Source organism: Tasmannia lanceolata, unplaced genomic scaffold, assembly GCF_043159265.1.
Source record: "Tasmannia lanceolata isolate RefF3 unplaced genomic scaffold, GAP_Taslan_0.1 ptg000297l, whole genome shotgun sequence".
Taxonomy (NCBI): Eukaryota; Viridiplantae; Streptophyta; class Magnoliopsida; order Canellales; family Winteraceae; genus Tasmannia; species Tasmannia lanceolata.
This window is the reverse complement of record NW_027518972.1, coordinates 255001-270169: the sequence shown is the minus strand read 5'-3', so window position 1 is coordinate 270169 and position 15169 is coordinate 255001. Positions and strand designations below refer to the sequence as shown.

Sequence of the window (15169 nt, the reverse complement as noted above, 5' to 3'; positions counted from 1 at the left end):
GGTTCCCCTGCTGGTTCGCACCCTGGTTTCCCTGCTGGTTGCACCCTGGTTCCCCTGCTGGTTCGCACCCTGGTTCCCTGCTGGTTCGCACTCTGGTTAGACCCTGGTTGCACCCAGGTTCGCTGCTGGTTGCACCTAGGTTCCCTGCTGGTTGCACCCTGGTTCCCCTGCTGGTTCGCACCCTGGTTCCCTGCTGGTTCGCACCCTGGTGCACCCTGGTCCGCACCCTGGTTTGTACCCTGCTTCCTCCTAGTTAGACCATGGCTAGTCTCGGGTTTGCTCCTAACTTAGACCCGACTCACTTGACCCTAACCATTAACCCAATCCAACCTAACCATTAACCACACCTAAACCCATACCCATAAGCCTTAAACCCTATAACCATAGCCACACATCATACACCACATGCCTTTCATTCATCCACCCAACAGTACCCTCATACACCCCTACAATAGACCCGGCCAACCCAGTTAACCCGGCCATCGGGCCCATTCGGCCCAATTAATTCATTCCCCTTAAGAGCCACTTTGCCCTATTGGTTCCTAAGATACTCCAACCACCCAAACCTCAAGCCGCACCCCAATCCACGCTCAACCAGTTCCAATCCAGTCTAAGCCAAGTCAACCCGCACTTGACCTTGACCATTAACCCAATCCAATCCAACTCAACCATTAACCCCACCTAACCTGACCCTAGCACAACTCAACCGAGTCACATCAACCCAAGCCATACCTTTGTCCACTCACTGAGGCACACCATTTATCCATAAATCTGGTTACATTAAATCTAACCCAGCCAGGCCACCTGCAGCTTAAGTCAAATCGCCCCAATACAATCCATCCAAGTGGGATCCCAACCCAGCTCAACTGAGTCAACTCTAGCCAACCTCCCAAGTCGAGTTGACCCAACTCTCTAGTCGAGTATGCTCAACCTCTTTAACCGATTGGACTCTCCCCTTAGTTGACTCAATCCAATTCCTTAATCAACCCATCCCAATGCAACCGAGTCGCATTCGACCAAGTTGCGGCCTTCCATGTCACAACCGAGTCATTCCCCTATTCTACTAATGCCCTTTTACACCTAATAGAACTTCCTCCCTTTTGCCTAACCAAGTCATATCCCAACTCAATCTGAGTCGCATGTCTGAATCCATTTGACCGAATCTCATAAGCCCGCCCATTTTGAATTCCCAAAATTCAAACCCTTGATGATTCCTATATGCTCAATTCTTTGATGCAAATTCCCAATTCCAAAATCCCATTGCTAAATCAATGTTTCTGAATCTCAAGTCCAATGCTCAAATACAAACCCGATTCCTGATCCAAATACCAATCCTGTTTTCCAAAATCCAAGCAACCTCCCCAGCGGAACTACGTGTGGCTTGATCCCCATCGCGGGGTACGTAGGCAATTTGGCACTCCCAAGTTCAGTCACACCTTTCTCTATCTTTCTCATTCCCTCACACTATTTCATCATCTCTTCCATCTTTTTTTTCACTAACCTCGAGAATTTAAATCGATTTGTCTTGTGTCTTTCGGAACCGTTGGATCACGGTTTCCGTCGTAAGGACCCTTAGAGCCCAATTTAGGAACACCGGTGTCGTGTCGTGTCCTAAGTTTTAGAGAGTCCTAGAGTTAGGAGTCCAGCCTCATCACGGACGCTTGCTATGTATAGCAACCGTGCCATAGGTCTAGTTACACTAGTCACCCAATCTTTCCCTAGGACAAGCCTAGTAAACTAGGATGTAAGGCAAACCTGCATTAGTCTAAGGGACCATTTGCATTTAGATGAGAATCATATAGCATCTTAGATGAAATCCTAAGATAATAAAATCCTCAACTTGAATTAAATAACTTCTCCTAAAACTGTTGAAACAGTCAATCCCGTCTAGGTCGGTGTCTTAGTTGAGTTAGGCATATGTAACTTAGCTTAGGTGCACCGAACTACGTCGACTCTGATCCCAGTGAGGCTTGGGTACGTAGGCAGCTTGGATGTCTGACGGCATACCACCCGCGAGTCGGCACCACAACAAATTGTGGTGTTTTGAATATTAATTTTCTTGTAAATGCTTAATCAAATCATTTAGGGCTTTCCATGAAATTAGAATTCTAGGAGAACTTTCACTTAGAATGAATCCAGACAAATTAATAAATCAAGATACACATCTAGGATTCACATTGAAATTAGATCATAGGATGCATGTCACTTAGCTCGCACATTAACATAGAGTTGAATGAGCCATTTAAAATAAATTTAAAAGAGTTAGCTTTTGGAATCGAAGACCGATTATCGGGCAGGAATGGTGCATGTGGCGGATAACTCCCCATACCTTCCATTCTCGTAACCAGGTAGCGAGTCTAGATTTCTGGTTAATTTCGGGTCCTAGATCCCACATCTAGGTGGCGACTCTGTCAATCTCTTTCGTGTGGAATTCGGATTGCCTTAGTGATCCCAAGTTCACATGAAAGACGAATTCAAATCAATAATTAAATGCACACGCCAATCGCGTGGATACAGGAGACCAAGAGAGAGAGCGCGGCGGCTCGCGCCCCACCCCTCTCGCGGGATTCGGGTACCACAGTTTGGCGACTCTGCTGGGGACCACCTAACTTCATTAAAATTTCAAAAGATAATTCATTTGAATTTAATTTAATTGGCTCATAAAAACTCTATACTTGTTAGATTAGTTTGTCTTGTTTTATTTTCTCATCACACTTTACTCAAACTTAATCTAACAAAACCTGAAGGCATCATAGATTGCGCAAACATATTGCACACACTTACATCACTTGCATCTAAACTCTGCATCTCACGTGCACACACGTCCTATTTTAGGAACCCGGAGTGTTATCTAGCATGGTTGACTGGGATTTCATCACCTGGTGCCTCTGTGCTAGAGAAGCATTCCACCCTTAGCCTAGTACCATTATGGTACGTAAACGGATCTCTTGTTCACGTACTGATACGCCGGACACTGGTACAGTATATCGAACAGGGATTCGCGCTAAGGGAACTCTTGGCCTTACCCCTAGATTAACCCACACATGCATGTAGTATACGAACACATGTGCATCACGTGTGTGAGCCTAGTTTAGGATATCCTGCCTATTTGTGTCTAGATTAGGCCGTAGACCATCTTCCAATGGCTACGATCGGTCCTAGGTACACGAACAAAGTCATGAGTCGAGATCCTCTCTCCACTCCGCTTGATTAGGATTAGGGTTGATGCCTTCAGGTCACACTGTTAAAATGTGCGAGATTAAAAAAAAAAAAAAAATTTCCTTTAGGGGTTAGGATATAAATCCTATCATTTCCAAAGATCTCATAGGATTAGTCATTCTTGATCTATCCGTTGAAAGCAATCTTATGCTATCTCATCTAATCTTTCGATCGTATGCCTTTCATTCTTCTATCGTGTGATTCGATCATGTATTCATACTTTCCTTGTACTGGCAGGAACTTATCCCAATCTCGTGTTCATGTAATCCTGATCATTCTTATATCCCTTCTCTTGGCTTACGGGCACTATGTCTACTCGTACAATTCTTGATTGGATCCGTGGTACATTAAGAGAATCCCATATCTACGCCATAAGTGAACAAGAGAAAAATCTCTTCGGCTACGTGGCAACCATCAAGCTCGATTGGGGATTACTCTATGCCGCATCAGAGTGTTGGGATCCCGATCATCATGTCTTCCGTTTTGGCAACCAAGAAATGTGTCCCACCTTTGAAGAATGGTGTGCCTTATTGGAATATCCTGTGGATGGCCCTCTAGTGAAGCCATCCTGTGTTCCAGATTATCGTCCTTTGTTCCTTTGCTTGATGGATAATTCAGATGAATCCATGAACTCTTTCATGAAAGGCCAAGAAGTGTCCATGCAGCGACTGATTGACATTTACCCTCCTGTTGGATACATTGGTGCTGTTGATATTCAAAAAGCTCGACGGCGCGCTTTGAGATTCTGCTCCTTTGCTAGGTTCCTCACTGTCCAGCCTTCTCGCTTTGCGTCAGCTGTTCTTCTGGACCTCGTTGATCAAATGGATCGTGGCGCCAATCCAATTCCTACTATGCTTGCAGAAACTTTCAATGGATTGGATGATATGGCTCACCTTCGTGCCAGTTCAGGTCCAAGCTCTTATATTCGCTCTTTCGTTGGGTCTTTCTCAGGATGTCCTGCATTACTTCAAGTGTGGTTATGCCACAAGCTAAAAATTGCAGCTCCTGTCCATTTTGATCATACGTTATACACCTTCAGTGAATGGCGTCATGATGTTTCTTTCGATCATAAAAGCGATTGGGTTGAATGGTTAAATTCTCGCCAAGAAGATCAGATTTATTGGCAAATTCCCGGAATCCAAGAAGCTGTCTTCAACACCGGAGAAGCTAACTACGTTCGCCTTCTTGGTTTCAAAAAGACATCCTTTTATGTTCCTGCCAGGATTCAGCGTCAGTATGGAAGGGAGCAATCCATTGTGCCTCCCCTTCATCATTTCTATCCGCCTGAGGGTCTCAAGCCCAAGATTGTCAAAGCTGTTTCATCTGCTTGGGATGCAAGAATCATCAAACCTTTAAAGGAGTCAGTTGAGGAAGATTGTCGTCCGAAGAAGAAGTCTAAAAAGAATGCTTAGTTCCATGTTTATCTTTGAAAGATTGAACCATGTACTCAAATTTTAATGATTGATCAATAAAGTCCATCCTTCTCTTTCATTATCTTTGTCTATGTGTGCATCATCGTCTATTCTTCTCTCTGATTTTAAAATATGTCTTTCGGATATTACAGGGCAATAAACATCATAGCTAACCCTAATACTCCTTGGGTTCGGGTCTCTTCGCGGTTAGAGAGGAAATCTGTTTCTCCGCCACCTTCTCTAAGAACCCCAGCATCTCCTTCTTTCCCGTCCTCATCCTCACCAATGGCAGACAACCAAGATGGTCTTCCACCCGCTGCTATTACCGATACTCTTACTTTGATTCTCCAACAGCTTCAAGAACTCAAAGAAGAAAACCGAGTTATCAAGGCTCAGCTTTCTGAAAAGTTGGAACCGTCGTTGTCCAAGGATAAAGGGCCTATGCGCCAAGCAGCTACTCCAGTAGCACCTGCCCAAACAGTGTTCATCAATATCCCTGATAAAGTCGAAGAAGACTTAGAAAAAGAGCAGTACAGCGAGAATCACAGTAGGCCTTCTCAGTCCATGGTTGATAAGTCTGTTATGGAGAAATTAGAGACTCTTACCAGGAAAGTTCAAGACATTCAGTTTCAAGACCAGGGTGGTTTCAATCCCAGTGATCTTACTTTATTTCCCGAAATTCGCCTTCCTGCCAATTTTCAAATGCCCGATTTCGACAAATATGATGGTGTGGGTTGTCCAATCACACATTTGCAAATGTTCACCATCATGTGTCAGCCTCAAGGGTTATCTTCTGAGCAAATGGCTCAATTGTTCCCAGTTTCCCTAACCAAGGTTGCGAGGAGATGGTTCATGGTCTTGGACAAGACTCGTTACAGGACATGGAAGGATATCGGCGAGCAGTTCATCAGGCAATTCAAATATGATGATGGGACAGAAATCACCAGAAAGGATTTAGAGAGAACAAAGCAAGACTTGAGGGAATCCTTTTTGATTTTTGTGAAAAGATGGAGGAGAATAGCAGCTCAGATGATGGAGCGCCCGTCTGAGGAAGAACAAGTCCAGATAATCATGAAAAATATTTCCCCCCAGCTCCAGTATCACATGTCTTTGCAATACTATCCAGACTTCAAACACTTCATCGTGGCTGGCACCCAGATAGAGGAGGCTATGGCTCAAGGTGTATTCAACCGTAGCAACCCAAACCCCAGAGATTTCAAAAAGTCCCCTCCAGCCCAAGTCAATAGTATTTCCCGTTCCAATGCTCAATCCTCTAGGTCCCAAGAACCTTTAGTAATGGACTATGCTCAAACCGCAACCGCACCTCGGCAACAAACCCGGGTAGAATTTACCCCTCTTCCCATTCCATCTTCAGAGGTGCTTAAGCAGTGTCTTGCTTCAGGTCGCATAACCTTACCTGCCATCCGGCCTCCCCCCAATCCTCTACCTGCAAGTTGGCGAGCTGACCTACACTGTGAGTACCACAGAGGTCCTGGTCATCTTACTGACAACTGCATTGCCTTGAAATTTAGAATCCAGAAACTCATTGATGAGAAAGTCATTGCATTCCAGCCAAGACCCAATGTCACCCAAAACCCATTACCTGGTCATGCAAATCCTCCTGCTGCCGTTAATGCCATAACCATAGGAGATCCTGAGTTTGACCCTCTTACCCTCATATGTGCCTTAGAACCCATCTCTGAACCCCAAATCATATTCTGTGATGAATCACACCTAAGAGAGTCTGTACCTCCCTTGGTAATCACCTATGAGCCACAAGTCCCTCAAATTATCACTTATGATGAGCCTGAATTGGATGAAGTCAGACATGTGACAAGGGGCGGAAGAATTTTCAAACCTGTTGAATTGAGAGTCGAAAATCCAGGGGCATTGGCTCGAGGAGAGGAGCCGCAATATGTGAAAGATCCAGATGATGAAGTTGTGCAGCAGTTAAAGAAAACTCAGGCTGTTATATCTGTATGGGGATTATTGATAGCATCAAAGAAACACAGAGAGGCTGTGTTAAAAGAATTGAATACAACACAGGTATCCTCAGAGATATCTCCGGAGCAACTGGCTGAAGTTGTTGCTCTAACCCAGGCCACCAGGGCCATTAGTTTCTCAGATCAAGAGCTGCCTCCTCAAGGTCGGAATCATGCTAGAGCTCTTCATGTCACTATTGTTTGTGGAGGCAAGAAAGTACCATCTGTGTTGGTAGATAACGGATCCGCGTTGAATGTGTGTCCATTAAGAACTGCCATTACCTTGGGTTTCGGTCCCACTGATTTTGCCGAATCAACCCTTGGTATCCTCGCATATGACAATACCCGAAGAAATGTGGTCGGAGTCCTCACCACCAAGATCGTTATGGGCGGTCAAGAATTTGAGGTTGAGTTTCAAGTTATTGATATCAAAGCCTCGTTCAATATGCTTCTAGGACGTCCCTGGTTACATAAGGAAGGTGCTGTCGCTTCAACCCTTCACCAAAAATTGAAGTTCATTAAAGATGGGAAGTTGTTCACTGTCAGAGGTGATGAAGAGCCAGAAATAGGGCAAATAACAGGAGAAACTTTAATCCTTCCAGTTGCAAAAGCAGATGACTACAACTTGAATGGTTTCGCATTCGAGGTTGCTGTTATCTCTTACAAGGATGCCTCTCGGGAGGAGTTGTGTTTGCCGTTCGCCATCAGTTCTGTGGTGGCCAAGATGATGAGAAAAATGAACTACTTCCCTGGTATGAATTTGGGCCGTGATCCAAGCAAGGCATCTCACTGGCGCCCAATCAAAGCAAACCATGGAATTTTCGGTCTTGGATATGTACCTACTGAAGAGGAGGAGGAAGCCATGGAAAAATTGTTGAAATTGAAGGAAGAAATCCGCCGCACCGGAAGGGTACTCCTAATGGCTCCATATCCCTTATCAATGAATGGTCATTTTATCAAAGAAGGTGAGACGTTTCCATACTATGGGTTTTCTGAACCATGGTATGACTCAGTGACAGGGATCATGATACCCGGTTTTGAAATATTCAGTGGCCTTGCTCTCCCAGAAACAGAACCGCCGATATATTATGTTGAGAAAACTGTTGAGGACTGGTTAGTCTACCTTGAGCCAGATGTGCTGGAATCTTTGTTTGAAGAAAATGTGCCTGATGTTGATTACAATTTTGAAGAACAAGAAGAGACAGATTGTGAAGATATGCTAGTGGCAGTTATTCAGAGTAATGATACCTTTACTGAACCTCAGAGTCAGATTGCACCTGCAACAGAAAATCTTTCAAACTGGAGTTCTGATGTTTTTCCATCTTATTTTATTGCTAAGTCAAGTCTAGTCAAGTCGAGTGAATCAGTGTCAGTGCCTAGTCCAGGCGAGTCATTTTCTGAGTTTATTTACTATGTGAATCCTGAACCTGTTCAGGATGAGTCCAATGATAATGATGTAACTTCTTTCAATTCAATGAAATCTGATTCTCAGTATGTCTCTGTGTTTGCTTCTGACTTTAATAATAATGATAACACTCCCTCCTCAGATGAGGAAGGGGGGATCGACGAAACTCCCCTTGAATTGCAGCATATGCTCAAACAAGAGGAGGAGCGCCGAGCCCAGCCTCTTAAAGATGAAATCGAAATTATAAACATCGGAACAGAAGATTTAATACAGGAAATACGAATTGGAAATACTCTATCCTCTGAAGAGCGCGATGAATTAATAAACCTACTTAAGGAATATAAAGAAGTTTTTGCCTGGTCCTACAAAGATATGCCCGGGTTGAGCGAAGACATTGTTCAGCACAAGCTACCTTTATTGCCTGGGATTAAACCTAAAAAGCAGAAGCTAAGGAGAATGAAGCCTGAGTGGGTCCTGAAAGTAGAAGAAGAGGTTACTAAGCAGTTGAATGCTGGATTTCTGCAAGTGGTGGAATATCCAGAATGGCTCGCAAATATAGTACCTGTACCGAAGAAAGATGGAAAGGTGAGAATGTGTGTAGATTTCAGGGATTTGAACAAGGCAAGTCCAAAAGATGATTTCCCTCTACCACATATCGATATCTTGGTGGACAATACGGCCGGGCATGAATTACTATCTTTTATGGATGGTTTCTCGGGCTACAATCAAATTAAGATGGCACCCGAGGACATGGCTAAGACCTCGTTCATTACACAATGGGGGACATATTGCTATCGGGTAATGCCATTTGGTCTTAAGAATGCCGGTGCGACGTACCAAAGAGCAGCTACAGCCTTGCTCCATGACATGATACATAGAGAAGTCGAAGTTTATGTCGATGATATGATTGTAAAAGCCAAGGAAAGGAAAGATCATATCCCGAACCTTAAGAAGTTCTTTGAAAGAATTCTCAAATACCAGCTTCGCCTGAATCCTAGCAAGTGTGTGTTCGGGGTTACCTCCGGTAAGTTGCTTGGATTTATGGTGAGTCAAAGGGGTATAGAGGTAGATCCTCAGAAGATTAAGGCTATCCAGGAGATGCCACCGCCTAGAACCGAGAAGGAAATTCGGGGATTCCTAGGAAGGATACAGTTCCTAAGGCGATTCATCGCTCATCTGACATCAACTTGTGAACCTATCTTTAAGCTCTTAAAGAAGAACTCTTCCAAAGAATGGACAGAGGAATGTCAGCAGGCCTTTGAAAAGATAAAGCAAAGTTTGTCTGAGCCACCGATAGTAGCACCAGTGATACCGGGGCATCCATTGCTGCTTTACTTGTCAGTAACAGAAACCACAATGGGTTGTATGTTAGCACAACAAGATCCAGAAACCAAGCATGAAAAGGCTGTGTATTATCTTAGCAAGAAGATGTTGGAGTATGAACAAAAGTATACTGTCCTAGAAAAAACCTGCTTAGCCTTGGTTTGGGCCACTCAGCGACTCAGGCATTACCTTTTATCACATAAGGTCCTGCTTTTGTCGAGGATGGATCCTCTGAAGTATCTCTTTGAAAAACCAGCCCTGACAGGCAGGACTGCCAGATGGTTATTATTGTTGTCTGAATTTGACATCACTCATGTAACCCAAAAATCAGTAAAGGGCCGAGCCATTGCTGAACAATTGGCGGAAGCACCCCGAGAAGAAAGTCAGCATTTCAAGCCGATGTTCCCAGATGAAGAGATCATGATGGTTGAAGATGAGTATCCAGAAACTGGTTGGACCCTCTATTTTGATGGAGCAGCAAACCAAACAGGACAAGGAGTAGGGGCATTGCTTGTGTCGCCTCGAAATGAGCATGTCCCCGTTGCCGTTAAGTTACAATTCAATTGCACCAACAATATGGCAGAATATGAAGCATGCATTGTTGGGCTTGAGGCTGCATTGGCCTTAGGCATAGAGAATCTTGACGTATATGGAGATTCGAAGCTAATCATTTGCCAAACTCAAGGAGAGTGGAGAACCAAAGAAGAAAAGCTATTGCCATATCATGAATACTTGGATATTCTCGCTAAGCAATTTCAACGCGTCACTTTCAGTTATTTGCCAAGGTTGAAGAATAGATTCGCCGATGCCTTAGCAACGTTAGCTTCCATGATTGACATACCTCACAATATGAAGATGAGGCCCATCACGGTTCAAGAGCAATGGGCTCCTGCATATGTTGATGCTATAGAAATAGCTGCAAGATGTCCCGATGGAAAGCCATGGTATACAGACATAAAGAACTACATCTCAGGCCAGGGGCATCCCAATGAGGCGTCGAGTAAAGAAATAAGGACTTTGCAGAGATTGGCAGCTAATTTCGTCATTTGTGGAGGAGAGTTGTATCGACGGTCTTTCGATGGAATTCAACTCTTATGTGTCACTGAAGATCAGGCAGAAGAAATTCTGGCAGATATTCATGAAGGGGTGTGTGGGCCTCATATGAATGGGAAGATGTTGGCAAGGAAGATCCTACGTCTGGGGTATTATTGGCCGACATTAGAAGCAGATTGTCACACATTTGTGAAGAGATGCTATAAATGTCAGATACATGCGAATCTCATCCATGTACCACCCACCGAATTGCATTCTCTTACCTCTCCTTGGCCGTTTTCGGTATGGGGAATTGACATCATTGGCAAGATTTCTCCCAAGTCGTCTAATGGTCACGAGTACATACTCGTTGCTATTGATTACTTCACCAAGTGGGTTGAGGCCGCTTCTTATGCAAAGCTTACATCCTCATCAGTTGCTAAATTCATACGCACCAACATAATTTGCAGATATGGAATTCCCCATGAACTTATCTCAGATAATGGATCTCATTTCAAGAAGGAAGTAATCTCTCTTTGCGAAGAATTCAAGATTAAGCATCATAAATCCTCGCCTTATCGTCCGCAGACAAATGGAGCGGTAGAAGCTGCAAACAAAAATGTCAAGACTATCATTAGCAAAATGTCAGAAACTTATAAAGATTGGTCGAATAAGTTACCATACGCCTTGTGGGCTTACAGAACATCAATTAGGGCTTCAACTGGGGCAACCCCTTACTCTCTTGTTTACGGGATGGAAGCAGTGCTACCTGTTGAGATCCGTGTACCTTCGCTCCGAGTATTGACTGAAGTCAAGTTACCAGAAAATGAATGGGCAGATGCCAGGTATAAAGAGTTGAACATGCTAGACGAGAAGAGATTAAAGGCGCTTTACCATGTGCAAGGTTATCAGCGCAGAATAGCCCGTGCTTTTAATAAAAAGGTTAAGGTCAGAGATTTAGAAGAAGGCAATCTTGTTCTAAAAGAGAATCGAGCACCAATGTTTGACCCAAGGGGCAAGTTCAAACCAAATTGGTCAGGACCATACATTGTGGACCAAATCTTACCCGGAAAAGCCGTCAAGCTCCGTAATTTAAATGGAGAAATATTGCCAGAACCAACAAATCTTGATCAACTCAAGAGGTTCTATGCTTGAACATCAGAAGGCCGTCCTTTGGCCGAATAAATCCCAAATTCATAACCAAAAATCAAAAAATTTATAACCTTTTGCAAACCCTTTTGAGCCTAAATAAAATTTTCCTTCAAATCCCAATATACTAGGGGCATTCGCCCTGAACTACGCATGATCTGATTCCTACACTGGGATACGTAGGCAACCTGTTCATAGGTTCGGTCGAGACCCTTGCAAAACCTTAAGCCATTCTTTGAAAAACCCTACCTCACCTATAAAGTCCTTTTGGTGTTCAAGTAAAAAGAAAAGAAGATAAAAAAAAAATAATAAAAAAGAAAAGAAATGGAGCTTGAAGATCCGCTAGATTGAAAAACCTGAAAAGGCGATCTAGGCAAAATTTAGGATCATTCCCCTGCTAAGTTGAAAACCTGAAAGGGCGGCTTAGGCAAAAGGTAAGGGGGTGGCCCGCTGAGTCGAAAACCTGAAAAGGCGATTCAGGCAAAAGTTAAGGCCGAGCGGTCCACCAAGTTGAAAATCCAAAAAAGGAAGACTTGGTCGTGGTAAGATTGGATTCACGCCAAAAGAATTACATCGGTCTCTGAACTCGCGGTAGGTCAGGCGAAGCTAATACACAATGATTCTCGAAACTAGGGGCATTAATTTTGAAGCAATCTGAAAGTTGATAGAAAGATATATGAGGTATCACTGTATTAAAAATAAGTGAAGATGTTTATCAATGGAGAAACGTTCTTTAAAAGAGGCTAGTCTAACCCAAAAGAAAATACTGATAAGTCAGAAGCATCACGAGATTACTGGAGTAATCTTTCTTATTTTGTGTTTTTATTACAAGTGTCTGTAGTTCTATTTAAAAAAAAAAAAAAAAATTTATTTTTAGAATTGTTGTAGGGTGCAATCACTCTGAAGGCAGGTTCATTAACAGGTTCTGAGGAACTTGGAAAAAGGTGACGCTCTCACAAATGACGAAGATCTTTGAAAGAATAATCTCCGGTCAACGAATAGAAGAAGGTTAGAATGCCTCAAACTGAGGCAGATTGCTAATGAAGTGGCATCCCATATTTAAGCCCTGAAGTTCTTTTGCTGCATAGTGTTATTAAATCCTTTGCTTCTAAAGTTGTTAATTGGAAATTTCGATTTCTCTCAAAGCTCAAATCATCATATCTCTCTGAATCCATTTGGAAAAAGATATTTTCTCTCTGAACATCACACAAATATGATATCTCGCTTCCTTGGAGTCCGTACAAATACGGTATTTCACTCTCCGAGTCCATACGACTATGGTCTCTTATCCCCTTTGAACATCATACAACTATGATGTCTCATTTCCTTGGAATCCGTACAAATACGGTATTTCATTCTCTTCGAGTTCATACAACTATGGTCTCTTATCCCCTTTGAACATCATACAACTATGATGTCTCATTTCCTTGGAATCCGTACAAATACGGTATTTCATTCTCTTCGAATCCATACAACTATGGTCTCTTATACCCTTTGAACATCATACAACTATGATGTCTCATTTCCTTGGAATCCGTATAAATACGATATTTCATCTTGCCCAAGCCCATTCAAAAATGATGCTGCATTTTCATTAAGAATCTTTCAAAAGTCATCCATTATTCTCTGAGACCATTTGAAAATGACGTCTCATTTCCTCTGAAGCTGTTCAAAAGCGATATTCCTTTCCCTCCGAAAATCCATTTGAAAATGGTATCCCATTTCTCTCGTTGCCAGCGGCACCGCAGCGGGTTTGTTTTATTGCATTCCAATTCTAGGATTTCATCTAAGGTCTTGCATTATATTAGGTTGCATTGTGTTTAGGGGGTCCTTTGTCGATTAAAGCTACGCAAAATGGTTCTGTCATTTTGACTTTGGTATTCGATGACTACGTCGTCTCTACCAAAGAGGGGCATCTGTAGACACCCACATTTTGCTTTACTTTAACCAACAATAACCTAATATATTGATCCATCCTCAAATTTTTTGAAAAAAACAAAATGATAAAGAGATGTACCTGGTGAGATGATTAGATCCGAAAAATTGAAAAATACCCTGATTAGTGAATTTAGTGTGTTAAATCCATGTGAGAACCCCCTCTATCATTGATTTATATGTTTTAGGTCATTAATATCTTGATCTGACTTTACGGATCATCAATCGGGACAAAATAAGCTAGGGTCATTTCATAGCCCGGACCCTGATTCCATTCCGAGACCCGATTTCCGTAAATCGTTAGATCAATGACAGATCTTGACCTGGGTCTCACCATCCAAAACCACCTAACCTCTCCTCTCATCCTAACCATCCAAACCTCACCTAACCTCACCTAACCTCTCCTCTCATCCTAACCACCCAAACCTCACCTAACCTCACCTAACCTCACCTAACCTTACCTAACCTCACCTAACCTTACCTAACCTCACCTAACCTCACCTAACCTCCTATCCCATTCTCCTATAAATACCCTCTCATCCCACCATCCAAAGAAAAAGAAGAAAAAGAATCCCTCTCTTAGAAAATTCATCCCTCTCCCTCATCTCTTCAAGGGTTCGGCCATCCTTGCCGGATCGGGTGATACGTTGGGTGATATATATCAAAAGCAGTCATTATCAAGCAAGGAATCATCTTCAAGGAATTAACATCAAAGAAAAATCAAACACAAAGTGGGTTTTCAAAGAGGTAGGCATTTATTTCAATTCTATGTAGGGTCTGTTTTCATGCATATCTTTTACTTTAAAAGAAAAACCATGTTAGGAAGCATCTAGGATCAATCTTTACTCATTCTTCTTGATGGTAGACTTTGAAGTTATACATGTTTCCCTCTTCTCTTAACCCATCTTATCTTCATTTTTATTTTTCCCTAATGGTTCACACCCTGGTTCCCCCTGGTTAGCCTCTGGTTAGACCCTGGTTGCACCCAGGTTCGTTGCTGGTTGCACCCAGGTTCGATACTGGTTCGCACCCTGGTTCCCTGCTGGTTCGCACTCTGGTTAGACCTTGGTTGCACCCAGGTTCGTTGCTGGTTGCACCCAGGTTCGATACTGGTTCGCACCCTGGTTCCCTGCTGGTTCGCACTCTGGTTAGACCTTGGTTGCACCCAGGTTCGTTGCTGGTTGCACCCAGGTTCGATACTGGTTCACACCCCGGTTCCCTGGTGGTTCGCACTCTGGTTAGACCCTGGTTGCACCCAGGTTCGCTGCTGGTTGCACCCAGGTTCCCTGCTGGTTGCACCATGGTTCCCCTGCTGGTTCGCACCCTGGTTTCCCTGCTGGTTGCACCCTGGTTCCCCTGCTGGTTCGCACCCTGGTTCCCTGCTGGTTCGCACTCTGGTTAGACCCTGGTTGCACCCAGGTTCGCTGCTGGTTGCACCTAGGTTCCCTGCTGGTTGCACCCTGGTTCCCCTGCTGGTTCGCACCCTGGTTCCCTGCTGGTTCGCACCCTGGTGCACCCTGGTCCGCACCCTGGTTTGTACCCTGCTTCCTCCTAGTTAGACCATGGCTAGTCTCGGGTTTGCTCCTAACTTAGACCCGACTCACTTGACCCTAACCATTAACCCAATCCAACCTAACCATTAACCACACCTAAACCCATACCCATAAGCCTTAAACCCTATAACCATAGCCACACATCATACACCACATGCC

The 15169-nt window shown here is 43.6% G+C and overlaps 2 protein-coding genes across 2 annotated transcripts in view; both read left to right on the top strand.

The window, feature by feature from the left end:
* The first annotated feature begins 128 nt into the window (after positions 1–128).
* LOC143867873 (uncharacterized) lies at positions 129–5678 on the top strand. The gene is made up of 2 exons (XM_077376141.1): positions 129–4662; positions 4784–5678. The coding sequence occupies exon 1, from the start codon at positions 3528–3530 to the stop codon at positions 4629–4631; it is 1104 nt and encodes a 367-aa protein (XP_077232256.1). The 5' UTR covers positions 129–3527; the 3' UTR covers positions 4632–4662; positions 4784–5678.
* An 8343-nt stretch (positions 5679–14021) lies between these two features.
* LOC143867874 (uncharacterized) overlaps positions 14022–15169 on the top strand; it is a 45546-nt gene continuing 44398 nt past the window's right edge. The window contains exon 1 of the mRNA XM_077376144.1: positions 14022–14204. The gene's annotated coding sequence lies outside the window, so the exon portion shown is untranslated. The remainder of the gene's footprint in view (positions 14205–15169) is intronic.

What these genes read in the sequence shown, in the direction of transcription:
- LOC143867873 (XM_077376141.1), top strand. Translation starts at nt 3,528, where the DNA reads ATGTCTACTCGTACAATTCTTGATTGGATCCGTGGTACATTAAGAGAA.